General features: G+C 44.5%; 1 protein-coding gene across 1 annotated transcript in view; it reads left to right on the forward strand.

Annotated features, from left to right (window-relative positions):
- The window catches only part of dst (dystonin), a 91,243-nt gene that overhangs the window by 56,843 nt on the left and 9,303 nt on the right, over positions 1-25,097 (forward strand). The window contains exons 49-82 of the mRNA XM_070840652.1: positions 816-1,051; positions 1,199-1,328; positions 1,682-1,881; positions 1,978-2,476; positions 2,850-4,318; positions 10,885-11,046; positions 11,218-11,388; positions 11,681-11,847; positions 12,281-12,440; positions 12,656-12,982; positions 13,135-13,219; positions 13,714-13,955; positions 14,081-14,287; positions 14,410-14,529; positions 14,649-14,756; positions 14,847-15,065; positions 15,149-15,352; positions 15,807-16,038; positions 16,465-16,691; positions 16,786-16,908; positions 17,011-17,112; positions 17,743-17,844; positions 18,151-18,324; positions 18,602-18,757; positions 18,925-19,122; positions 19,720-19,848; positions 20,417-20,587; positions 21,710-21,865; positions 22,240-22,446; positions 22,698-22,817; positions 23,442-23,611; positions 23,702-23,861; positions 24,374-24,568; positions 24,656-24,784. Coding sequence (XP_070696753.1) covers positions 816-1,051; positions 1,199-1,328; positions 1,682-1,881; positions 1,978-2,476; positions 2,850-4,318; positions 10,885-11,046; positions 11,218-11,388; positions 11,681-11,847; positions 12,281-12,440; positions 12,656-12,982; positions 13,135-13,219; positions 13,714-13,955; positions 14,081-14,287; positions 14,410-14,529; positions 14,649-14,756; positions 14,847-15,065; positions 15,149-15,352; positions 15,807-16,038; positions 16,465-16,691; positions 16,786-16,908; positions 17,011-17,112; positions 17,743-17,844; positions 18,151-18,324; positions 18,602-18,757; positions 18,925-19,122; positions 19,720-19,848; positions 20,417-20,587; positions 21,710-21,865; positions 22,240-22,446; positions 22,698-22,817; positions 23,442-23,611; positions 23,702-23,861; positions 24,374-24,568; positions 24,656-24,784 — 7,457 coding nt within the window. The remainder of the gene's footprint in view (positions 1-815; positions 1,052-1,198; positions 1,329-1,681; positions 1,882-1,977; positions 2,477-2,849; positions 4,319-10,884; positions 11,047-11,217; positions 11,389-11,680; positions 11,848-12,280; positions 12,441-12,655; positions 12,983-13,134; positions 13,220-13,713; positions 13,956-14,080; positions 14,288-14,409; positions 14,530-14,648; positions 14,757-14,846; positions 15,066-15,148; positions 15,353-15,806; positions 16,039-16,464; positions 16,692-16,785; positions 16,909-17,010; positions 17,113-17,742; positions 17,845-18,150; positions 18,325-18,601; positions 18,758-18,924; positions 19,123-19,719; positions 19,849-20,416; positions 20,588-21,709; positions 21,866-22,239; positions 22,447-22,697; positions 22,818-23,441; positions 23,612-23,701; positions 23,862-24,373; positions 24,569-24,655; positions 24,785-25,097) is intronic.

Here is a 25,097-nt window from a genome sequence, read left to right on the forward strand (position 1 = left end):
CAAGTTCTGCTCCATTTTTAGACAAGTTTCACTCAAAACATGTCATGCAATTGTAAAAAAATAAATAAGAAGTACCCCTTTAGAAGTGAAAATCAGTAGATAAATATATGACAAACTATATGACAAAACAATCAGCAGTCAACACTGAGTCATTACAGAGCGGCTTTTTGACAGAATAATACGGATGGTTCGACATGAACCTAGATCCTGGAAACACTTACAGCAAAGCAGTCCATGACTGAAATGGGAGGCAGTCACAAGGAATGAACCTGCTGAGAGACTCTGAGGCAGCTGTTGGAGTGTGAGAATATTAATGAACTGTTGGAAATACTCATAAAGTCTAAAGGAAAAATCTATGAAAAGGAAAAAGCCAATATGCACATTACACTGACACTATATCAGTTTTACGGAAGATTTATTTTTACTTTAGTTGATTTCATAAAATTTAAACTCCAGATTTATTCAAATGAAGACATTACAGTTCCTAATTAAAACAGCAGTCAAGACTTACAGCAGTCAGACTAAGGACTCATTTTAGTAAATGTGCAAATTCTTTTAAATTAGTCAGTTATGAACAAATCTGTTTATACGAGTGGTTCTTTCATCAGGCCCACTGTCTTTCTAATTAAGTCATCATTTACTGTAATGTTTTATTGTGAAGCCGAATGCTTGAGTTGGCAGGGAGCTGCTTTTCCTTAACTGACATTGTGAACATGCTGTACCATACGGCTACTATATTAATCGTGCCTCGCTGTTAATATAACCTCATGTTGAACATCTGGTCAGGAAACCTAATAGAATTTTCCTTCTCTCAGAGCTGATGCTTATTCAGCAGAACATGTCATTCGTCAACGAGGGATATCAGAGTCTCGGGGAAACGCTGAAGAGTCGAGCAGCAGAGCTGAGTAGTTTGTTGCAGGAGGTGAAAGAGGCTCAAAAGGAGACGGACGGCATGTTGACTTGGCTGAAGGACATGAAAAGGACTGCAGCATCCTGGAACAATGCAGCCACAGAGAAAGATTCAGTGAAAACACAGCTTGAGCAGCAGAAGGTACAGAAGTGCTGCTGGCGCTCGCCAAACGGAGTGTTTTGAATTTAATTAGCTGGCTTTGTTCTGCTGTGAATGAGATCGTCAAATGACACTCTTGGAATTGGAAATCACAGGATTCAGTGAATATAATTTGTTTTATTCTCTAAGGCATTTGAGGATGACATGAAGCAAAAGCAGGAGCAGCACCAGAAGCTCAGAGAGAAGCTCCTCAACTTGATTAAGACTCATCCAAACTCCCCAGAGGCAGCAAAATGGAAGCAGATGCTGGCAGAAATAGGTATGCACCAAGGTGTTGTCTCCAGATGGCCCTGGGTAATTTATGTCACTGAAACTGTCAGAGGTATGTGGCTGATGAAAAGTGTATCTCATTACAGCTTCTGGCCTTTGAGTAAAGGCTTTTATAAAACTGCATATAGACCAGTTAGTACTAGTGTTCATCTACAAAGCACATACATACAGTACATGTTTACTAGATACCTGCTCTCTGCCACACCAGTTAAATTAACACATTTGCAGTGCCAAGTCCTGCACAGTGGGAGGTTTGAAAAGCTCACAGCAGGACGGTGGACGGAGAGGTGCTGTTGTGCTGACTAATGCAGACTGGTGTGATTGTTCTGCCCTCCTGCTCAGATGCTGCTTGGGCAGATATCAGCGGCTCTGTAGAGGAGAGGAAGCAGCACCTGGAGCAGTCCAACAAGAATCTGGACATCTTCCAAACAACTGAGCTGCAGCTTGGCCAGTGGCTCTCAGAGAAAGAGCTGATGATGAGCGTCCTTGGACCCCTCTCCATAGACCCCAACATGCTCAAAATGCAGAAGCAACAAGTTCAGGTAAGCATGGTGCATGCTGGGATTAACTCTGAAGAACCAGTATTTGCTGTGGTTTTCTGAGGACATGCTCATCTTGTCTTGATTTTTGCCCTCCAGATCCTCCAGAATGAATTCAAGAGCCGAAAACCTCAATATGAGCAACTCGAGGAAGCTGCCTCTGCCATCCTGAGCTCCTCAGACAACCAGGACCCCTCGAGTGGGAAGCTGGTGAGGGAGCAACTCGCTGCCGTCACCCAGAAGTGGCAAGGCCTCACAGGACAGCTGGACAAGCGAGACAGCCTCATTGACCAGGCCGCGGTGAAGACGGAGCATTTTCAGGAGTTGCTGAGGAGCCTTAGTCAGACCACCACTCAGCTGGAGAATCAGTTCACCAACCATCAGAGCCACAGCACCCAGCCCGATGCTGTGAAGAAGCAGCTGGAGGACGTCCACAGCATCTCATCTCAGCTGAGAGAGGAGAGGAAGAAGCTGAAAGAGGCCGAGGCCGTCCACGCAGAGCTCACAGCGATGGTGGCTGAGGACTATCTCAAAGCAGATTTAGCCAGGCAGCTGGAAAGCGTCAGCAAGCCTTTCAAACAGCTGGAAGAGAAAGCAGGTTGGCCTTTTCACTTAACCTAATAATAGTGTTGTAATGTTTGGAAGGAAAAATTCGTTCTATGTGTGTTGAGTCACAGTGAAATATATTTATCCTATGACAACAACTTCCCAACAGGCTGAATTGTAGTAATCACAATCACTCTTGTGGAATATTCAGATTCAGCTCAGGACTCAGTTTTTCATCTTTTTTTTGCAACTCAGTTTATACTTGACATATATATGTAGTTCACTGGCACTGCCCACTAAATTATATCAGAAATATAGAAGGAAAAGTCATCCACAACAATGTTCCCATCTACCTTTGGTTCTTGCTTTTGCACACAGTCTGTTGCAGCATTAAACTCACCACGTGCAACATCTCTGTTCTGTAGGAAAACGGATCGAGCAGCTCAACTCAACCTTTGCCAGCTCTCAGCAGTTCCATCAGACCACCAAAGACTTCCAGTCGTGGCTTGGTGAGAAGCTCCAGGAACAGTGTAAGCCCCAGCTCATCTCCGCCAAAGTGGACACCCTGCAACAAACCCTGGAGGAGCACAGTAAACTCCAGAAGGCTCTCAGTGAACACGAGGAAGTTTATAACACAATCAGTGGGGAAGGGGAGATGCTTCTGCAGAACACTGATGGTGTAGAAAAGCTGGCGCTGCAAGGGCAGCTCACTACACTCTCTTCCAACTGGGAGGAGGTGAAGAAGGGCTCAGTGGAACAGGCTGACAAACTGCAGACGGCTCTGCAGAGGTCTCAGAAGTATCATGAGCATGCAGAGAAGCTCAGCTCTTGGATTCAAGAGTGTGAAGCCAGCGAGGGCCGAGTCAAACTCACTGTTGATCCCGTCGCTGTGGAGAGCTCGATTTCTCAGGTGAAAGCCCTCCAGAAGGACGTCGACAAGCACAGAGGGATGGTGGAGCAGCTCAACGCGGCTGCAGACAGCCTTCTGGAGGTGGCCAACACGGACACCGACGCTGTCAAGGAGGAGAAGGCTAGCATTGGCAAAAGAGTGGACAATGTAGTGGAAGGTCTGCAGGACAAAAGGGAGGCCCTGGAGAAGATTTCACACACAATCAAGGAATTCAATGATGCCTTCAAGGAGGCAAAGGGTCAGCTTGAGGGGGCTAAGAAGCAGGTGGATGCCTATGAATCACAGGGAGCGCAGGCACACAGCAGCAAGAGCCTGACCAACATGAAAGCCCAACATAAGAGTTTAGAGGGAGTGCAGAACCAAGTGGAGCATCTGAAGAGCTTGGCCAAGGACCTGGTGGTAGGGGTCCCTGATGCTGACGGAGTGACAGACCTCCTACTGCAGGCTGACAGCATAGAAAAAGACTACAGCACCCTTAACAAGAAACTAGAGGACACGTGCCAGGTCTTGGAGGGTAAACTGCAGGGTATCGGCCAGTTCCAAAACAGCATCCGTGAGATGTTCACCAGCTTCACAGACCTTGACGATGAACTGGACAGCATGACTCCTGTGGGTCTGGACTTGGCCACTCTTAAAGAACAGCAGGAGAGTATTCAGAGCTTTGTGGCTAAACTGCAAGAGCTGATGGCCAACACGGCCAACGCCGGAGACAGCTGTAAGAAGATGCTGGAGACCGAAAGCTCGCCTGACCTGCTCGGCCTGAAGAGAGATCTGGATGCTCTGAGTAAGCAGTGTGGTAAACTGCTGGACCGGGCCAAAGGCAGAGAGCTGCAGGTGCACAGTACTCTCACCAAACTGGAGGAGCTGTACGGTAAACTCCACCAAGCTGAAGATAAACTCTGCAGAGCTGTGGACAAAGAGGCGTCCCAGGAGGCAGTTGGCATGGAGACAGACGTCATCAACCAACAGCTGGAGGCCTTTAAGGTATGGCATCCTCACTTTATCAGTTATTTAGTCTATGCCTCAACATGAATAATGACAAGTGGATGAGTTGGATGATGGAGTGAATGTAAAATCAGTTACTGTAGTTTAATGTTGATAGCTTTGTTTGTTTTATGCTCTTAGTGAACACAGTCTCTGTTGTTTAATCTGCTCAGGTCCTAGCATCCAATAAACCTGCATTAATATTTATATTACCATAATAAAAGTGTTAACATGCGTCCACACTGAATTTTAAGGAATAAGCTGGATATTTGTCATTTACTCCCATATAGCTTTGAACTGCCACTAATCTATTTTCATCAATGATTAATCTGCTGATAATTTTCTTAATTAATGGATAAATCATTTGGCCTTATCATCAGATGTCTTGTTTTGTCCGACCAACTGACCCAAACCCCAAAAATATTCAGTTCACTAAAATGTTATTAGAGAGAAAAGCAGATTTTTAAAAAAATATATATTTTCACATTTAAAAAAGCTTAAACAAGATAATGTTCAGATTTTTGCATGAGAAAATACTGAATTATTTCCTTTAGCTATGTGAGACTGATTAAGAGACATAATAATTACATAGTGGGGTTATTAGGGATAATGGTCGGATGTTTTTCATAGTAATTATTAACTCTTGTGCTCTGATCATTTGTAGTAAAATGTTGTAATGCTGAAACTAAACTAAAAGCCTTTCTAGAAAAAATAGATAATAAACATGCACACATTAGATTTGGTCGAGGAACATCGATTTGTAAAACTATTTCTTTACATTATTATCTTTTTTCATCCAAAGATTGTGACCAATATGACAGAATATTGAGAAAAGCCATTTTTATTGTTCCTATGAATTAACCAGGGCTAAAGCTGCATGCTAAGAATATATTCTCTCTGTTTCAAAATGTTTACTTTACTCTCTTTACATGGACTTATTATCATTATTAGTAGTATTTTACATGCTGTCTATCCACAAAACCTTATATTGGGGCAGATTACCAGCAGCTTCTTCACACTTTGCTACACTGGTGACAATCCTCTGGGGACTGCTGGTTCATTAAGGGCATCTGGTGTTAACAAAAGAGCTGCGGCCCATATGCAATGATGGAGCGGGAGGGATGGACCCTCACGGCCAGGTGGTTGCCAGCAGGGTGTCACTTGATTCAATGGTCCCAGTAATGAAGCCGGGCCTGCGTCCTGATCTCCTCACATTGATATTGTTGCTTCTTTTACATCCGAGCCTTCACCACCTGACATGTTCTCTGCCAAATTAGCTGTCTGCTGTAAGCTTAGAGCCATTTTGACGCAGACACTAGTTAGTTAAAGTGATGGTTAGTGATCATTAAGAAGTCTTTAAACCCTACAGTATTATGTGTTGGGGTGAACGCCCATTAAGGGCTTGAATGTTCTAGACGCGCTCCAGCCTAAATGCACAGCTTCCTAATTGTCCTAATGGCCTGTTTTCCAATTCCTCTGCCTCTCCATATTGTCTTTAAAATCACGGAGGCCTTTCAGTGTCAGTGAGGGATAAAACACAGGATAGCCATTAGCAAGATTCACAGACAGATGTGAAATACTTTAAAAGCCTGTAAATTCCTGTGGAGTTTCCCAAAAGAGGATTAACCTATATTTAGAGGTGATATTATGAAACACGTCTTCATTTATAGCATTAGACAGCATTACAATGAAACAATGTAAACCAGCATGTATAGTATGGCACAGATCTGCACTAAGATGTAGGTCAAGGGATTTTTTTTTTTTTTTCAATTAAGGGGGTGCTGCATTCATCCACGTAGGAGGGCGACATGCAAACCTCCAGTTTTTAGCATGGATTAAAATATCATGGGGGTAGCGGGGGTGTCAGCTTGTTGTGTGGAGTTTGGGTTGGAGGCCTTGCAGGATAACTATTGAAGAGGTGATTGATTCAAATTGTTGCTGAGCTGCGTTGTCATGGTGCATGTTTTTACCCCTCCGCCTTTGTCCCGTCACCACTCCGGGCCGAGGGGGCGAGTACGACCTCAGCTGCTGCTGGAAACTCCCCTTTGTACTCATTGGGACCAATACTACAGCAAAGCAGTATTGGAAACAGTAATGAGTCGTTTCTTTATTTAGCTGTGGCGTGAAAACATTAGCTGATTGTGTCATATTCAGCGGATCAGGTTCTTTTTGCTGTTGGTACGTGGGCTTTATTGGCAGAGAGTGAGAAAGAAATAAACGGAACAGAAAGACAGTGCTTGGATTTGTCGGTTTCATGTGCTGTTACCATTTTAGGTCAAGTTTTTGAAAGAGACATGCCTGACTTCATGTGTTTACTCTTGTTTTTCGTGTGAGAGTTGCAGGAGGAGGTCCTGGTGTACGTATATCTTTACATGCACCTTAAAGTGCAGCTCTGGTGACTCAACACTACTGGGGGTTGGCGTGGGTGTCTTTTCTCTCTGTTCAGACATTACATCAGTGTCTCTTACAACCTGGGAAGGAATTTCTCCCAATTGAATCACTCCAGAGCTAACCACTGCTTGAAGTTAAGGGCAGAAGCTGTCATTGTGACCACATACTGTTGCTCACTCACTGCCACATAGCAATGATACACTCTTCATGAAGTGAAACTTGAAACTTCCATGGGAGCGCACGTTGCTTTGCTGTGAGGCGATTATGTTGAGTTTTCTATCCATCCAAGGTTTCCAGCCTTTGTTTCCACTGCAGACCTGCATCTTAAATGTAAAATCAGCCTCCTCAGCTGAACCTAAACGCCAGCGGACAAGTTTGAAAGCAGCTCTCTGTACACTCCCACGGGACATTTGGGACAAAGACACGACAGCCCATTTATTAGTAGTTGATTGTTTTTTCAGACCTTTGCTTCCTCAGTTGATCAGAAACACAATAGTGTCAGTCTGCTGGATAACAACTGAATCTTAGCAAGTGTTATCAAGTCAATTAGCAACAAATATGACAATTTATTAATTGTATAAGTCATTTTTTAAGCACAAAAATGCACAAATTGTTGATTCTAGCATCAAAAAATTTTATTTTTGTCTTCTTATGCATTGGTTTTGGACTGTTGGGCAGATAAAACAAACTATTTGAATATCTCTAGTTGTTTCAGATCAAAGAATTTATCAAGTAAAAAAATAAACAGCACATTTAATCAATAATGAATATTGTTGGAAGTCCTGGAAGCTGTTTTCCAGGTTTTATGTTATTTTATTATGTTAGAGCTCCATCCAAATATAAAGGGCAAATATAAAAGATTTGATTTAAAGATCTCATTAATGCTCAGGTAAGCACTCAGCACATATTTGTTGCAATTATAGAAGCTTTTTTTCAGATGTTTGACCAGAAAATGTGACCCCCTCCTTTCAACCCTAAACGTAAAGTTATATGTGACAGTGGGGACAAAGAGCCCTGCAGCAGCAAGGGAAATGATTATGAATATTTAAAGCGTCCGGGTTTCAGTGGCTGAATATCCTTTTTTAAAATCCCACTACATGTTGAATGCTTATTTATCTCTGCCAGCGTCCTCTCTCTGTCTCCTCTCATGCGTGCACAACTGGACAAAGAAGTTGGGATTGTTGAGCTCCTTACCGAGCTACTGTGGTGTAGACAATCCAGGAAACAAAAATAAATTCCTTTCATTATCTCCTCTATCCTCCTTTCTTCTCCCACCCCGGTCACTGGACATAAAAAGCGCCTCCGTGCACTTGGCAGAGCCGTCGGTGTTAAATTACCTGGGACCTGTGCCTCCCTCAGCATTCCACAGTAATTAAGAATATCTGCAGGGTCCACAGCAACCGTCCACAAGAGGAAAACAGAGGGCACAGTGAGAAAAAAGGAAAAGATGTGTATCTATTTCAGCATAGTGTGATGTCACCAAAGAGGGAGCTGCTGCTGCTGCCTGCTAGTCTACGTTTCTTTTTCTTTTTTTCTTATATTCTTTTTCCCGTGAAGGAGAAGAAGTAGTGAGTATAGCTTCCCCTCCCCGTTCCCTCAGTCACTGAAAAAAGCAACAAAAAAAAAAAAAGTGAGTGAGTGAGTGAATGTGTCAGGATGCAAAAGATGGCTTAGAAGTGAAGTCATATGGGCCATGCTGACATAAGGGGGAATTAGAAAGGGAGAAAAAAAAAAAAAAAAAAAAGGGTCATGTGTCCACCAATCAACATGTGCCGGAGCGGCTCTGAGCACAAATGGAGTTGTGGCAGATGTTGTCTGAATAATGAGCGGGGGCGGGGCATGAAACCCTCTGCCAGGAGGGTGTCTGTCATTGCGAGGGAGCGATGAGAGAGAAAGGGCAGGCTTTTTTGTTTATCCAGGAGTACCAGCTCTCCCCAGAACTGCCCACAGTTTCTGCTAGAGCCTGCTGGACTTGTCTGTGGATATTTTCACTTTGCACTGAAGATTTTCCATCAGCTCGCGTTGGATGCTGCGAGGATTTCAGGGAAAAAAAGAAGCACTTTGGACCAGAGGAACCGGGATTAAGTTTTGGAAATGCACAGAGAAGAGACTGGAGGGATATTTTTCAGATTGGTGACTGTATCCAAAGACTGGACTTTCATCCCTAACACAGGAGTATGAAGCTGCTATACAGCCCCAGCATTTGTTTGAGATTTTTTATATTGTTTGACACACTTGCATTTCTTAAGCCTTTATGTTTTTTATCCAGATTAATTTAAATGTGTCCAGAATCTGTAAAAGAGAAGCACTTGTAGATTTTATTGTGAAAAATAAGTGACACCCTTTGGTATTTATTTGTTAACTTCTCATTTTAAAGAGGAGGAAAAAACAGTATTTTGCACAAAGTTGCTTTTCACATTGTGCTCCTTTTTAAATTGCTGCACTGAAGCAACATATACCTCAAAGGATTCACTACATCCTTAATCTTTTCTTTGTTGTGAGTGGTGACAATTGTTTTAGCATGGGTAAACCGCTGAGCAGGCCAGATTGCCTCAGACAAAACCCTTCCTGTGTGGGGAAGGGGGAGGAGGAGGACCTGAACATCGATGACTGCTATGTGCCCCAGAGGTCCATTTATGACACCGTCCGGCTCAATGAGCAGATAGACTCGGGCTCTAAAGGCAGCCTCTCCTCCCGGCACTTCACAGGCACCTTACCGTACACTCAGCGCACGTTAGACCTCAGCAGCCTGTGTGGAAATGGAGCTCTCTCTGCTTCCAGCTCGTTTGAGCTCCGAACCCGCAAACCCGCCATGCTGGACGAGCGTGTGGTGTTTGATGGGCTTAAACTCAACGGGCACATAATCAGGGCGACTGATACAGTGCTGCCTAAGTCACGTCTCCAGGCAGGAGAGAAGAAAGATCATCCGCATCATCGGAGGTCGTGGCGGACTTTTGCCCCCACTAATTTGGGCGAGTATGCGAGCCGTAGTGGAACCTTGTGCTCTGGGAGTGTTGAGAGGCCGGGGCTGATCAATGGAAGGAGAGGGCAGAGTATGACCAGCTCACTGACGTCTGAGGAGGACTCGGGTCTGTACAGCCCCACGGTGGAGAGGGAGCGACGCGCTCATAGGTCCCACAAAAGAGCAGGCCCTGGTACAAGGAGCCTCTCGTCGTCGGAGGCGATGCACATGTCCGGGGACCTGAGAACTGGCCGATCGCTCAGCTCAGGGCAGGAGGAGTTTCCTTTCTCACCTGCGAGGGACGGCCGGTCTCTTTACCACAGTAGCAGCCTGGTCCAGGAGCCGCGACGAACAGAATTTGGTGCGGTGGACCTAAATGGAAAGGACACCCTCAGCAACGGAGAATACAAGTGCTCCACGGGGAGGTCATCTTTAGGGTCAGCCTCCAGGACTCAACACGAAAGCTCTGGCTGGCGTTCCAGGACTTTAACGGACTACGATGAGCTGTCCACTGCCGAGCTGTTAGAGGATTTGTCATCTCAGGATGATTGTGAGTTGGTTAGTGTGGTGGTGACACAGCCTGAGACATACGGAAACTCTGTAACTCTACCCATAGAGAGCCGCCAGCCAACAAAACCATGTACTGTGCAACAAGGAGCGTCCAAGTGCACCATGGAGGAGCTGGAGGACTTTCTGCAGACAGTGGAGGCCTGTCTGCCGAAAAGTTTACAGACCTTCGAACATGCAGGAGAGCATGAGATCGAGGCCTTACTGAACGCCATCGCTGCATGTCCTGAAATGGACAATTTGGGTTTTTTCTCCCCACAGGTGCCCAAAAATATCTTTCTTCACTTGTGACTTTTGCTCATTAGCTGCTCCAGCACACGTCTCTTGATCATGAGATACGTTTTTCCAGGCTGCGGGTTTGATGTTTATCTTGACGAGAGAAAAAAATTTTAGGCTAGGCTGTGACTTTAACAGCTCACTAACACAAAGTGATTTCTAGAAGACAGATGATGAGAATTTGCATTTCACCTCTCTATAAAAGGGCAATGGTTCAAAATGAATCAAATACTTAATTTGGTCGAGTCCTGTCAAACTAATGCTTTCTTTAAATCCTGGAACAGGATTCCAACCTCCCAATAAGACTGATGACATTACAATTTGAGCAGCTAAAAATATATTCACTCTGATTTGTTCCTTTTGTCTTTAGGCTTTCCAGAAAGTGGACATTGATCCGTTGCAGACGCAGCTTCAAGACATCAACGCCCTCGGCCAGGGCCTGATCCAAACTGCCGCCAAAGGCACCAGCACCAAGAAGCTGGAGGACGACCTGGAGGAAGTCAACACCAAGTGGAATACCCTCAATAAAAAGGTTGTTTGTTTGATACGACCAGTCTGACTGGCTTTCAAATAGGTATCATTAGTGAAAATAAAGGGATATTAGCAGTGTAATGAGTCATTCACTACCCTTTGATGAGTTAGTGGGTGCAGTCTAAGTTGGCCTTAAAACAGGTGACATCTATATTTGCCATGTGGTCTGCAGATTGCTGAGCGCTCAGCCCAGCTGCACGAAGCCCTGCTGCATTGTGGGAGGTTCCAGGATGCTCTGGAGTCGCTGCTCAGCTGGTTGACCGACACAGAGGAGCTGGTGGCCAATCAGAAACCTCCATCTGCAGAGTTCAAAGTGGTCAAGGCACAGATACAAGAGCAGAAAGTAAGCCGGCATCACGTGGTTTTATGGAAAAACATAGACATAAAACACACCAGCAGTTCTATTTTAAGCTTTCCACTTCAACACTAATACACACAACATTATGACTTTGCCATTCATCTTATTTAATTGACATCCATTGTTAAACATGAGTGTGGTGCACAAAGCTTTTACTTTAATAGACACTTAATCTGTGCCTGTTAGATTTACTGTTTTTCACCACCAAGCGATGCGCACAGTCAGAGCTGGTTAAAGACGCCCAATAACTCTCCTCTCCTTTGTTTGCCTTTGACAGCTCTTACAGAGACTGCTGGACGACCGAAAGCCAACAGTGGAGCTGATAAAGAAAGAGGGAGGGAAGGTTGCAGAACTGGCAGAGTCTGTGGATAAGGAGAAGGTTGCAAAAGAGATCGAATGCCTGGGGCAGAGGTGGGACGCTCTGCTCAAGAAGGCTGAGAACAGGTCTGTAGAAACACCTGTGATGCAAATGAGCTTCAGTCCACTTCAGAAATAATGAAAAGTTTTCCTAGTGGCTAAAGCATTGTTCTTTGTGTTTTTAAAGTGTTTTTACCAATGCGTGGATGTGGGGATATAAATTTAGAGGTTCTAGTATGTAGCAGTGGTAGTAATTAGATTTTCTTGCCTCTGGACAGACCAAGCTAACTTTTCCCCCCATTTCCAGTCTTTGTGCTAAGCTAAGCTAACTGGCTGCCTACATAAGAAGTTTGCCACATATGTAACTTTCATCCACATCGTCTCAGCCCAGCACTGTAAAACATTATTTATATGTTGCCAACTTTTCCCAATCACAGTTTTTATCAGGTTTTGTTGAGAAAAAAAAAAAGACTCTACCATTACTTTATTTTGCTGCTAATCCACTGCTGTTGTCTATCAGGCACAAGCAACTAGAGAGCATCTTAGTGGTCACTCAGCAGTTCCACGAGACCTTAGAGCCGCTGAGCGAGTGGCTGGCAGCTACAGAGAAACACCTAGTCAACTCCGAACCCACCGGCACTGAAACATCCAAGCTGGAGGATCAGATCTGTCAGCATAAGGTAACGTCCATCATCTTACGGCACCACCGTCTGTTTTTAGGACACAGTTATGAGTTCAGTTTCATTCATTTTCGCTTGTTACTTTCAGTTTGTGCTTCTCATTATTTCCCATTTCGTTTTTTCATTAAATTTCAGTTTCATGTTTTTGTTTTTTGTGTTTGTGTTTTCTGTTTGTGTCATATGTCCTTGGTGTGATTCCCATCCCCTGTGGTCAGGCCTTAGAGGAGGAGATTATGAATCACAGTAAAGACCTGTTTCAGGCCGTCAGTCTGGGCCAGATGCTCAAAACTGTGAGCTCAGTGGACGACAAGGAGTTTGTTCAGTCCAGACTGGACGCCACCCAGGCCGGTTACATAGAGCTCCAGGAGCGATGCAGGAGGAAAGCCGAGATGCTGCAGCAAGCTCTGGCAAACGCCCAGCTGTTTGGAGCGGACGAGGTGGCCCTCATGAACTGGCTCAACGAGGTGCACTCGAGGCTGAGTGAAGTGTCCGTGGAGCACTACAACATAGATGTTCTTGAAAAGCAGCTGGCAGAGCAACGGGTATACACTCCTCCTCAGGCCAAGCATTACGTTTTCCTTCCATTTAAGTTGCATCAATCACGTTTCAGTTGACTGCAGTGATGTGTGTGTCAGACAGGGGAAGGTTTGGTTGTCACTTTACATGACTTTCTAAGATTTTCTTTCCTTTTTAGGAACTACAAAGTGAAATTGAATTGAGGAAGAAGAACGTTGACCAAGCCATCTCTAATGGGATGGAGCTTCTGAAGCAAACAACAGGCATGTCTAACTTCTTCTTTCACAGCTTGTACAGCGAACTATTCTCTCTCTCCGTAAACACATTGGTGTCAAGTCTGAATCATAAATGTCAAGATTTGTTGAGATCTGGAAATGGCAAAGAAGTAGTCTTGCACACAAGCACAATATGTTATTTTATTTTTTTTTTGCTTTTTGTAGAGATTTAACATTTGGACAGTGCCAGGTTATTCCCCGTTCATGCTAAGCTATGCTAACTTGGCTACGTTTACCATACAGACATGAGAGAGGCATCAATCTGCTCATCAAACTTTCTGCAAGCTTATTTCCCAAAATGTGAAACTTTTCATTTAATTGTCGGGGGGCTCAGTGCGTGTTTGGGACAAGCTCTCGTTCTTATTTTGGCATAGCAGGATGCTGCTGACAGGAACCTCGCTCCTGCTCTCTGTGCTCTGCACTGCAACAGAAATACAAAACTCCTTTTAATTAATGTGTAATATTTTTCTTACTATCCGTAGGTGATGAGGTGGTTGTCATCCAAGGCAAACTGGATGGAATAAAAACAAAGTACGCTGAGATCAACGCTATGAGTGACAGCGTTTTGAAGAAACTGGAGCAGGTTTTGAGTCTTTCTGCTGAGATGCAGCATACCCACGAGGACCTGAGCGCCTGGCTTGTAAGAGCAGAGACTGAGACCAGCGCTTATGCCGATCAGGAGCTGGTGGGCGAGCAGCTCCTTCATGCACAAAACAGGCAGAAGGTAAGAGTGTCTGCAATAAAAGTTTGTTTTTGCAGCTAAAAAAATGTAAAGTGCTTTTAAAACTCAGTGAGCTGATTCATTAGGCTTAACTCTGTGTTTTCTGTGCATCATGTAATCCTGTCCAGGCCCTGCTGAAGGAGACCAAAGACCAAAAACCTGCGATGGACAAGCTGAACGAGTTGAGCAGCTCCCTCCTGGATCTGATCCCCTGGCACACTCGTGAGAGTCTGGACAAGCTGGTGACTGAGGATAATGAGCGGTACAGAGCCGTCTGTGACACCGTCACCCAGCGGGTCGACCAGATCAACGCCGACATACTCAAGTCACAGCAGGTAAACCGGAGAAACCTTTTCTCATTTGCTTGTTTTTTTCATTTAACTGCCCTTTTGTTCTTTTTCTAATTAGGAGTTGGAAACATTTTCATCAAAGGGAAATGATTTTTGTCTGTTTCCAGTTTGAACAGGCTGCAGACACTGAACTCTCCTGGCTGACTGAAGCTGAGAGGAAGTTGCTGTCGATGGGCGAGATCAGGCTGGAACAGGACCAAACCACAGCCCAGCTCCAAGCACAAAAGGTTAGTCTGTCGTACTGTGTGTGCGCATGGATACACACAGGCCTCCATTTAAACAAAGTCAGCAAACACAGCGGTTTATTTTACAACATCCAGCCAAACTCACTCTACCGATTTTCCAGATCTTCTCCATGGACATCATGAGACACAAAGATGCTGTGGATGATATTGTGAAAACAGGAAAGGCCATCATGAACAGCAAAAACCCAGAGGAGAAAGAAACCTTGAAGGTGAAATGAATATGTTTTGAATGCAATTTGAAATGGGTAATTATTCAGTAAGAACAAGGACATTAAAGGATCTTCTTGGATCTCAACCAGGCCAAGACGCAGACTCTGTTGGAGAAGTACGGCATCGTCAGTCAGCTGAACTCGGAGCGCTGTCTGCAGCTGGAGCGAGCCCAGTCTCTGGCCGCTCAGTTCTGGGAGACCTATGAGGAGATGTGGCCGTGGCTTCAGGAAACCCTGAGCACCTTCAGCCAGCTGCCTCCACCTGCCATCGAGTACGAGACGCTCAGGCAGCAGCAGGAGGAACTCAGGGTAAGAAGCAAGCAGAGGCAAACGTTCAGCTACATCACTTTTGTCTAAGCCACGAGAAAACTAATATGTCACGACCTCCGCAGCAAATGCGAGAGCTGATCGCCGAGCACAAGCCCCACATCGACAAGATGAATAAAACCGGCCCTCAGCTGCTTGAGCTGAGCCCAGTGGAGGGAGAGCCCATCAGAGAGAAGTACACCGTTTCAGACCAACTCTACACCAAACTCAAGGCGGATGTCAAGCAGAGAGCTGCTACTCTGGACGAGGCCATCTCCAAATCCACCCAGGTGGGGGGCGATTTCTGTGTATATGTTTAATGTCTTAATACGTTCAAACAAGCCAGGGTCCTGTTCCATCATTTTAAAATAATCAACTCTAAGATAGGCTGATTTAATGAAACCTTTAATATTATAATATTCTGGTCAAATAGCTGCTTCACCATGATGATCATTTTTTATCGTCTAATCAATGAGTCATTCAGATTTTTGTCTAAAGGCTGCAGCAAATGATTGTTCTTATTTTTGTTAAACTCATTTCTAATTATTTAAATAGTGAAAAATGTCCATCACAGCTTTTCAGAGCACAAGTTAATGTTTTTAAAAGTCTTGTTTTGTCAATCCAACATAGCAGTTATAATAATAACAAGAGAAAAGCATCCTTACCGATCTTCCTTTAGTGACATTACTACAGCATGAAGTATTAATACAAACTGAGATGTGTTCTCTCCTTCATCTCCACCAGTTCCACGATAAAATTGACCCCATGCTGGAATCCCTGGAACGGATCGCTGAGCGCCTGCGGCAGCCTCCGTCCATCTCAGTGGAGGTGGACAAGATCAAGGAGCAGATTACAGAGAATAAGGCCGTCTCTGTGGATTTAGAGAAGCTGCAGCCCTCTTATGAGACGCTGAGGCAGCGAGGCGAGGAGATGATCGCACGATCTGAAGGAGCCGACAAGGATATATCTGCCAAAGGTATTAAATCGTCTTCTTTGATTTCATTCCCTTTCTTTTTTATTTAATTGAATCCAGTGAGAAGGGCTGTACTGTACAATATGACATATGAAACACTGTCACCGGTCTTTAATTGTTCCCACATCAAAACGTGTGCAATAATTCCTAAAATCCCTGGATTAGGAGCTTAGTTTGAGTTTTTGTTCACTGGATTGAAAAAGTTTTCCTCCAGGTGTGCTTTTAATGGGAATGCCATTCTTTTTCAAAGCCAGAGACAGAGGCCGAACAGTTTCTCATTAAATCTATAAATGTGAAAGTGCGAGGCGTGTTGCCCAGCGCACACAGCTGAGGAGCACATGCTGATGTCCGTGGTCTTCTGTTTGTATTCCAAATTTAATCCGCATCGATTTATTCATCGCAATTGTCGCTCGTGTTTTTCCAACGAAGCCGTACAAGACAAACTGGACCAGATGGTGTTCCTCTGGAGCGACATCCAGGCCTTGCTGGAGGAGCGGGAGGCGAAGCTGCTGGATGTGATGGACCTGGCAGACAAGTTCTGGTGCGACCACTGCGCCCTCATCGTCACCATCAAAGACAGCCAGGACCTGCTGAGAGAGCTGGAGGAGCCCGGAGTCGATCCTTCGGTCGTCAAACAGCAGCAGGAGTTCGTGGAGGTCAGACAGGACATGAAATTATTGCATCAACCGAGCGGTAATTAGGAGTGATGGAGGATTTAGTCGTTTTAAAAACTGCTTGTCATTCCTTCAGGGATTTAAGGAGGAGATTGATGGGCTGCAGGAAGAGCTTGAAGTGGTTCAAAACCAGGGTGCAGAACTCCTGACTGCCTGCGGGGAACCTGATAAACCTGTGATAAAGAAAAGTCTTGATGAGGTAATACATACCGTCCAGCGTGCAGACATATTTTTCTCCTTCCTTTGCTGATCCTTTGGAGTTTCATGCCGTTGCATATGGTGTGCGGTGTCCTTTTTCCAGGTGAATTCGGCGTGGGAAAATCTCGATAAGACTTGGAAGGAGAGAGTAGACAGACTGGAGGAAGCCATGCAGGCTGCTGTGCAGTTCCAGGACGGCCTGCAGGTATTCTGATCACTGCTTCATTGTATTTGAAAGGAATAATCTGAAATAATTCTCTTCTTAAACAGTTTATTCTGAAGGATTTTCAAGTGAAACAGTAAAAAGTTTTCACGTCTTTGTGAACTAAAGTTGCTCACACAACAGACTTTTTCATTACTGATTGTTCTCATTTGTGTTTATTGTATAACTAATTATAGAATATACTTGTTCATGGGTTTGAAAGTTAAACACAAAGAGTCTGTTTTTAAGGCCTTCAGATGAAACCACAGATTACAGTGCCTTTTTATTGCAGTTCATTTAAGTGATACAACATTTTATGGGAGACTTTGCTATATTTGGCTCAAACTTCGGGTATAAAGTTGCTCTAAGATCTTTCCAAGACAGGAAGGGAAGATTCCTCCACACAACTGTTTTATTTCAATTCTATTTTACTAACTTTAAGGTTCCCCTTCAACTTTAAGAGTATATTATTAAAGTTCAGGGCACAATTTTCATTTGTTTACCTAATTTGTCAGTCATATAGATTTACTGCAGACCAGCAGTGCAGGACATGCCTCTAGATGTGAAACACGACTCTCTGTGCACAAAGCTTTGTTTTCTCTCACTAACAATGGTTTCACACCTTGTGCGCAGGGCATGTTTGACTGGGTGGACATTCTGGAGAGCAAACTGGATTCAATGTCACCTGTAGGCACAGACCTGGAAACTGTCAAGCAGCAGATCGTAGAGCTCAAGGTACAGTGTCGTGTTTGTGTTTAAAGCCGCAGAACACTCCTAAATGCTGAAAACATGATGGTTTTAACTGAACTGCACTGTTCACTGTCACAAAAGCTCTGTCATACTGCAGATGTGTTTGTGTTGTAGTGCTTGATTTATAACCTGCCTGTTTTCAAAAGCTCTATAAAGATGGCTTTATAAAGTAGTCCCAGTGCCTTTGATGTACAATAAGACAAATCCTGAGCTGAAAAGGTATAGCTTGTCCAAAAAGCTTTGTTCCTCTGTTGACTGATTGGGTGTACCTTGCATGCGGGGGTGTTTCAGGAGTTCAAAGTAGAGGCGTACCAGCTGCAGATCGAAATGGAGCGTCTGAACCACCAGGCGGGCCTCCTGCTGAAGAAGGTGACGGAGGAGGCCGACCGCTGTGCCATCAAGGAGCCGATGTCTGAGCTCAAGATGCTCTGGGACAACCTGGATGAGAAGATCATCGGCCGACAGGTCAGAAAGGGGAAACGTTTATCGGGAAAGCTTTCTTTCTAAAATTAAACTATATAGTATGTGACAAAATGATTTGAAAATACTAATATCTAGACGTAAAAAGAGATCTAGGCTAACGGACAATAACTCTCTTTAAAATATATCTGTAATTCACCTCCACAGCTCCTTATGGACTAGAAAACAGACTCAACAACTCTGTGGATTGTGTTGTGATGTATGCGCGTTAAGTGCTTCCATTCGTTGCAGTGTCTAATGGTTTAATCTGTCATTAATCCAGCACAAACTGGAGGGCGGCCTTCTGGCACTGGGACAGTTCCAGCACGCTCTGGACGAGCTGCTGGCCTGGATGAGCCACACCGAGGAGCTGCTCAACGACCAGAGGAAGGCTGGAGGAGACCCCAAAGCCATCGAGATAGAGCTGGCCAAGCATCACGTACGACAAAAGTGTTTTTACGTCATGAAAATGGTGTAAATTTGGGCTGCTGACCACACAGAACAAGGAGGCAGCAGATTTACAGTTGTTATAATTATCAAAAAAATGTGTCTGTATTCCCAAATGAACCCAACATCTTGGTTTTCCTGGTTACTCGATCTATACAGGTTCTCCAAAATGATGTGTTGGCTCACAAGGCGACAGTTGAGACGGTCAATAAGGCCGGTAATGATCTGGTGGAGTCCAGTGCTGGAGAGGAAGCTGCTGGTCTGCAGAGCAAACTGGAGAACCTTAACCAGCGGTGGAAAGCCATGCTGGAGAAAACAGGGCAGAGAAAGCAACAGCTGGAGAGCGCTCTGCTTCAGGTATTAAGAGGCCTCGGCCTTATTTGTGTGTATTTATTGTTTAATAAGATGCGATTGATTGATTTCTCGCAGGGGAGCCAGCAAGTTATGTCTAAGTCCTAAAATGTTTTTGGAGGAGTGTTTCCCGTGTCTCCACCCCTCCTCATTCCTTTTGCATCCTGTAGAGTTTCTATTCATAACTTTGACATTTGGTGAGGTGCTTTGATGTGGGGGTGGGCATTTGAAACAGAAATATGTCCCGGATTATGATTTTTATTCAAGAAATCTTTGAAAAAGTCATAATCTTTTCCAGGTTGAGAGGAGTTTTATCAGAGAAAAAGGACAAAAAATCCAATTAAAGAAGGTTTTATTTAGTGCCCAGTTAACGTACAAGTTACATTTGAACAGATAATTTAAATAAAAGTACTTTCTTAGCTTTTGATTTGTGATTTAATTCATTACATCTCAGGCTTTTTAATTCACACTCCTGAATACTGCACATAGCTAAATGAATCCAAGGAATTAATAACTCAGACATCCTCCTCTCTGAGCCGTAGGTCGCTAACAATGAGTGTGTGTGACACCTTTTGTCCTGACTCAGGTTGTATTGTGTTGTAGGCCCAAGGTTTCCATGGTGAGATAGAAGATATGCAGCAATGGCTGAAAGACACAGAACGTCAGCTGTTGGCATCAAAGGCTGTGGGAGGCTTACCAGACACGGCCCGGGAGCAGCTTAACGCCCATCTGGTATGTGTTTAACAATATGAAAGGCCGCATACAGATGGCAGGCTTGTAAGGAGACGACTATGTCTTTTCTGTGTTTTATCTGAAGTGTGAAAATTAAATGACACTGCAAAATACACTACTTGCACCCCCTCCCCCCCAGCAGGAGACGACAAAAAGCCTTTAAAGTGTTTCAAATTGATTCAGCCATGTCAGACTATAATGAATTTGGGAATGTCTCTCCTCTTTGTTTTTCTCGTCTGTAATGAAAATAGTCAAGACGCTTTCACAAGAAACTCAGTAGTGACATTTTCTGGAACCGAAAACAGAGGGATTACTTGAAAGAAATAACTTTTCCCAGATTAGTAACGTTATGCTTTTTAAAAGGTTGTGGGAAAACGCTTGTGAGAGCCTCAGAGTGTCTCGTTCTTTCGCCATTTGTGGACCAGATATGGACAAACATTACAATAAAGTGCACTGACATGTTGAGCAGATACACTAAAGACTCTCACACAACTAAAGCAGAGCTGTAATTCGGTCTGATCGACGAAAGCGTCACTCTTCTCGTGTCATTGTGTCTGCGTTCTTGCAGGAGTTGTGTTCTGCCTTGGAGGTGAAGGAGGAGCTGTATCAGGAGCTGATGAACAAGGGTCACCAGCTGCTCGCCATGACGCCCGAGGGTCCAGACAGCAACACGGAGCAGGACCTCGCCAATCTGAAGGACAAATGGGAAACCGTGCAGGGGAAGGTCGCTGAAAGGAAGGTATGGAGTTAGAAACTGTGGTGGGCGTGCTGGATCTGCGTGACTCTTGGCTCAGTGATTCACGACTTCAGGTTTAGGTCCCAGTGAGAGATCGCTGACATATGCTTGAGCCATCACTCTAAGCCTGTAATCCCAGTGCCGATAATGAATGGTGTAAGGACACAGTGCTGGCAGGGAGACACAGGATGTGGTTACACTGTAGGTCATAGCAGGCAAGTTGCTGTCTGAGTCAGCGTGGAACAACTGGTCTCGTCTGATATGTTGCCACAGTGAACAGGTGACAAGTGTATGAAATAAATAATAGCGCTAAACTAACATTTGAGCCAAAACGAAGACTCATCCGAGCCGTAATCTTATTTCTATGTTATTCCTTTAAGGATCTTTTCTCACCTTTGTGGCAACAATAAATAAACATCATTGTACGTGACAAAAAGATGGATCATCTCTCTCTCTTACCGCTCTCACTCCAGATATGGAGCTCCTCGTCCTGGCTGCTTTAGTTTGCTGTGACATTTTGCTTTTGCTTCCTATTTACTTTGGTCCCGTTCCCAGGAATTCAGAGTCTGGTAAATCTTAGAGCTGCGGAGTTGTAGCTGCTGGCCAAAGCTCTCTGCAGCAACGGGACGCTCTAGTCTACTGTACTCTTTATCAAGCAAGAAAAGAGCGTTCTAATAATGAAACGAGCGCAAGCTATTAAACTACAATTCCATTTTTAGCAACAACATGACCTACAATATAGGAGAGAAACACATTATAACTCTCATCAGGTTTATAATGTCATTAACAAAGCATTTGCGGGTCTTGTGATGAGCCTGTGCCAGTGGTAAATGGATGTTTTTCAGCGGTGGAGTCGCTGTGGATGTTTCTTTCATTCAATTAAAAGCTCATCATTCCCTCTCTGCTTCACCATCAGCCTCTCCAGAGATGTTAACTTCCTCTGTTTAAATAGAGGTCACTGAAGTGCAATTGTTTTTTGCCCTCCTCTTTATCTATTGTTGTAGCAACTAAACAGTTTGTTTTCAGGATTGTATAGTCAGCGTGATGTGGGCTATAATGATAATGTCTGAGGAGAGAAAAGAAAACAGGATTATTTCCCTCCCTGATGATGTGTTGTGTCTACAGGTGAAGCTAGAGGAAGCTCTGACCCTGGCCACAGATTTCCACAACTCCCTGCAGGACTTCATCAACTGGCTAACCCAAGCAGAGCAGATGCTGAACATGGTCTCCCCTGCCTCCCTCATACTGGAGACCATCATGTTTCAGATTGATGAGCACAAGGTAATGTTTGTACGGAGGGGAGGGTTCCACGGCCTCAGAGGTGGAATTAAACGCTGATGACATGAGATCTTTTGATATATGATTGCTCTAATGTTAAGTGGAGGCATTTTTTTAGATGAAATTCCATGCTTCTATCCAACATGATGAATGATATGATCATTTACAAAACAGCAGCTGAAGTACTACCTCACCATATGGCTAAAACCAACAGTGACTCAATGGCTCCCTCTGTTTCGTCATTCAGAGCAAAGCTCATGAGCGCATCAATCACATGAGCAGCGTTGCCTCTGCAGTGAAAAGCCTGTCCTCCCTTTTCATACTGTAACGCCTGACCTAAACCTCTCTCCTCTCTGCACCGCTCTGTGTTTGCGCAGATGTTTGTGACAGAGGTGAACTCCCACAGGGACCACATCATCGAACTGGACAAGACGGGAACACACCTGAAGTACTTCAGCCAGAAGCAGGACGTGGTCCTGATCAAGAACCTGCTGCTCAGCGTTCAAGGCCGCTGGGAGAAGCTGGTGCAGCGGTCCGTTGAGCGAGGTCGTCTGCTGGATGACGCCAGGAAAAGGGCGAAACAGGTGCTGTTCTGTGCACATTGATGCTGGTTTAGAATCAGGAATCCTTCCAGGCTCTGGAAATAACGTATAAAGCCTGTTTCATATTCTGTCTGCTGCTTATTATAGCATTTTCTTTGTGGGTCCTTTTCCATTCAGTCGGCCTGAAAACTTAATCATCTGAACATTTAACAGGACTGTGCAATGAATCAAGTGAAATCATACCATTTTGCTTTAGTGCTTTACACTGTGTTTGTTTCTTTGTCTTTCATTAGTTCCATGAAACTTGGAATAAACTGATGGAGTGGTTGGATGAATCTGAGAAGAGCCTGGACTCCGAAGTGGAAATTGCCAACGATCCGGACAAAATCAAGACGCAGCTGACGCAGCACAAGGTGGCCGAGCATCGTCTTATCTCGGTTAACTGAGGGAAAGCGTAAAAGCTAAAATAACCAGAGACCTTTGACAGAATCTTCAGCACAGTTTCATTCATTTAACAGAAACAGCATCTGTATCTCTTTTTTTACAAGTTAGCATTAGGAGACAGCTGTTGAGCGTGTTCAGTGTGTAAGAGATGGACGCTGACGGTTCCAACAGTAAAAGCTATTTATGGGAATTACAGTATCTACAGAATGCATTAGTTGGTCACAGCCTACCCACTTCCCCCTTGTTGTCTCTGCGGTGTCATGTGGGGATGTTGTGTTAATCCTATCATAATCCTGGGATGGACCAAATGTATTAGGGTTGACCTTGCTTTTGGATACTTTTAATCTGTGGAGCAGCGGCTCTTGAGTTTTGACCTCTTTTTTGTTTTCCTCACGGAATATTGTTTCCTTAATCTCAAAGCACACACACACAGATTAGGATACTATCTGACATGCCGACAGTAGCAGGAAAAAAATCCCGAGAGAAGGTTCACCGAAACCTCGAAGGAGTCCTCGAAGCTCGGCTATTGTCAGCTTGTTCATTTTGCAAATGCAGTAAAACTAGGTTTTGCTGACAGTGTTTCTCATTCACAGGAGTTCCAAAAAGCTCTGGGCAGCAAACACTCAGTGTACGACACCACCGCTCGAACAGGTCGGGCCCTGAAAGACAAGACCTCACTTCAGGATGATAATCAGAAGCTGGACGACATGCTGAGCGAACTGAGGGACAAATGGGACACCGTTTGCGGCAAGTCGGTAGAAAGGTAAGGACGCGTCTTCAGTCAGACCATCTGGAGTCACTCCAAACACGTCCTCCTCCTCCTTCAGCGTTACTGACTCGCGCTCTCCTGCAGACAAAACAAGCTCGAGGAGGCCCTGCTGTTCTCCGGCCAGTTTACAGACGCTCTCCAGGCTCTCATCGACTGGCTGTACCGAGTGGAGCCTCAGCTGGCCGAGGACCAGCCCGTTCATGGAGACATAGACCTGGTTCTCAACATGATAGACAACCACAAGGTAGAAACCAGACCACAGCACGGCATGAGCCAAAGCTCCAGGAATGTCCCACTTTGTTGATCCGCTGAGTCCACTAGGCCGCATTGAAACCCAACTCCAAAAGCAAGCATAAAAAGTTTTCACCGCTGCATCGACACCACCCTTTCCTTTCATCATTGATTGTTCCTTATTACAATAGTGAACAAAGAGCACTTAAATCACACCAGGGCTGGACTGTAAATCCAAACAAAGAGCGTCCATGTTCTTTGGATCTGGGAAACTGCTGCCTGATCCAATGATGATCCAATGTTATTATTATACGATAATAACTGCACTGAATCAGCAGCAGCAGTAATTCTGCCTTTTGTTGCACCAGCAGCTGACGCAGTGACTCTGTTGAAGCTGAATCTATTTTATCATCCACATGTAAATTAGATTCTTAAATCACACAAATCTTTAGGGCTTCTTTAATTACAGTGCAGTGTGTGGCTTTGAGTTGTTTGACCGCGTCCTTGTCTGATTGGCCTCTGCAGGTTTTCCAGAAGGAGTTGGGAAAGAGGACCGTGAGCGTTCAGGCCCTCAAACGTTCAGCCAGGGAGCTGATTGACAGCAGCCACGATGACTCGTCCTGGGTCAAAGTCCAGATGCAGGAGCTGGGCACCCGCTGGGAGACGGTGTGCAACCTCTCGGTGTCCAAACAGGCCCGACTGGAGCAGGCGCTGTGTCAGGTGAGGGCACCGCAGAGCCCCTGCTGCTGTTCCATAGAAGGTAAACCGGCTGCATGAGTGCGACTGATCTGTGTCCTCTGACTGCAGGCGGAGGAGTTTCACTCTACGGTTCACATCCTGCTGGAGTGGCTGGCTGAGGCAGAGCAGAGTTTACGCTTCCATGGCAGCCTGCCTGATGATGAAGAGGCTCTGCAGGCGCTTATCGAACAACATAAGGCAAGCAATGCAAATATTTATGTTTTTTATCTCACGCAAAAGTGATGGTTTATGTCTGAGTTCTGTATTTTGACAGTCTTGGTTGTTTTGATAAATAAATGAAACATGCTGGCTTAAAACCCTGATTCTGTAATTGCAGCTTGTCTAGTAGATGCTAAAAATAGTGTTGTAGATATAACAGATGATGATTTCATCTTACTGAAATAGCTCTGACTTGTTCCAGTATTAAAAAAAAAAAAAAAAAAAAAAACCACAGGCCATGTTTCATTTTTATGTTTGCTTAAAATAACCCAATTATAAAAATCTAAACTCT

Source organism: Pempheris klunzingeri, chromosome 12 (genome assembly GCF_042242105.1).
Source record: "Pempheris klunzingeri isolate RE-2024b chromosome 12, fPemKlu1.hap1, whole genome shotgun sequence".
Lineage (NCBI taxonomy): Eukaryota > Metazoa > Chordata > Actinopteri > Acropomatiformes > Pempheridae > Pempheris > Pempheris klunzingeri.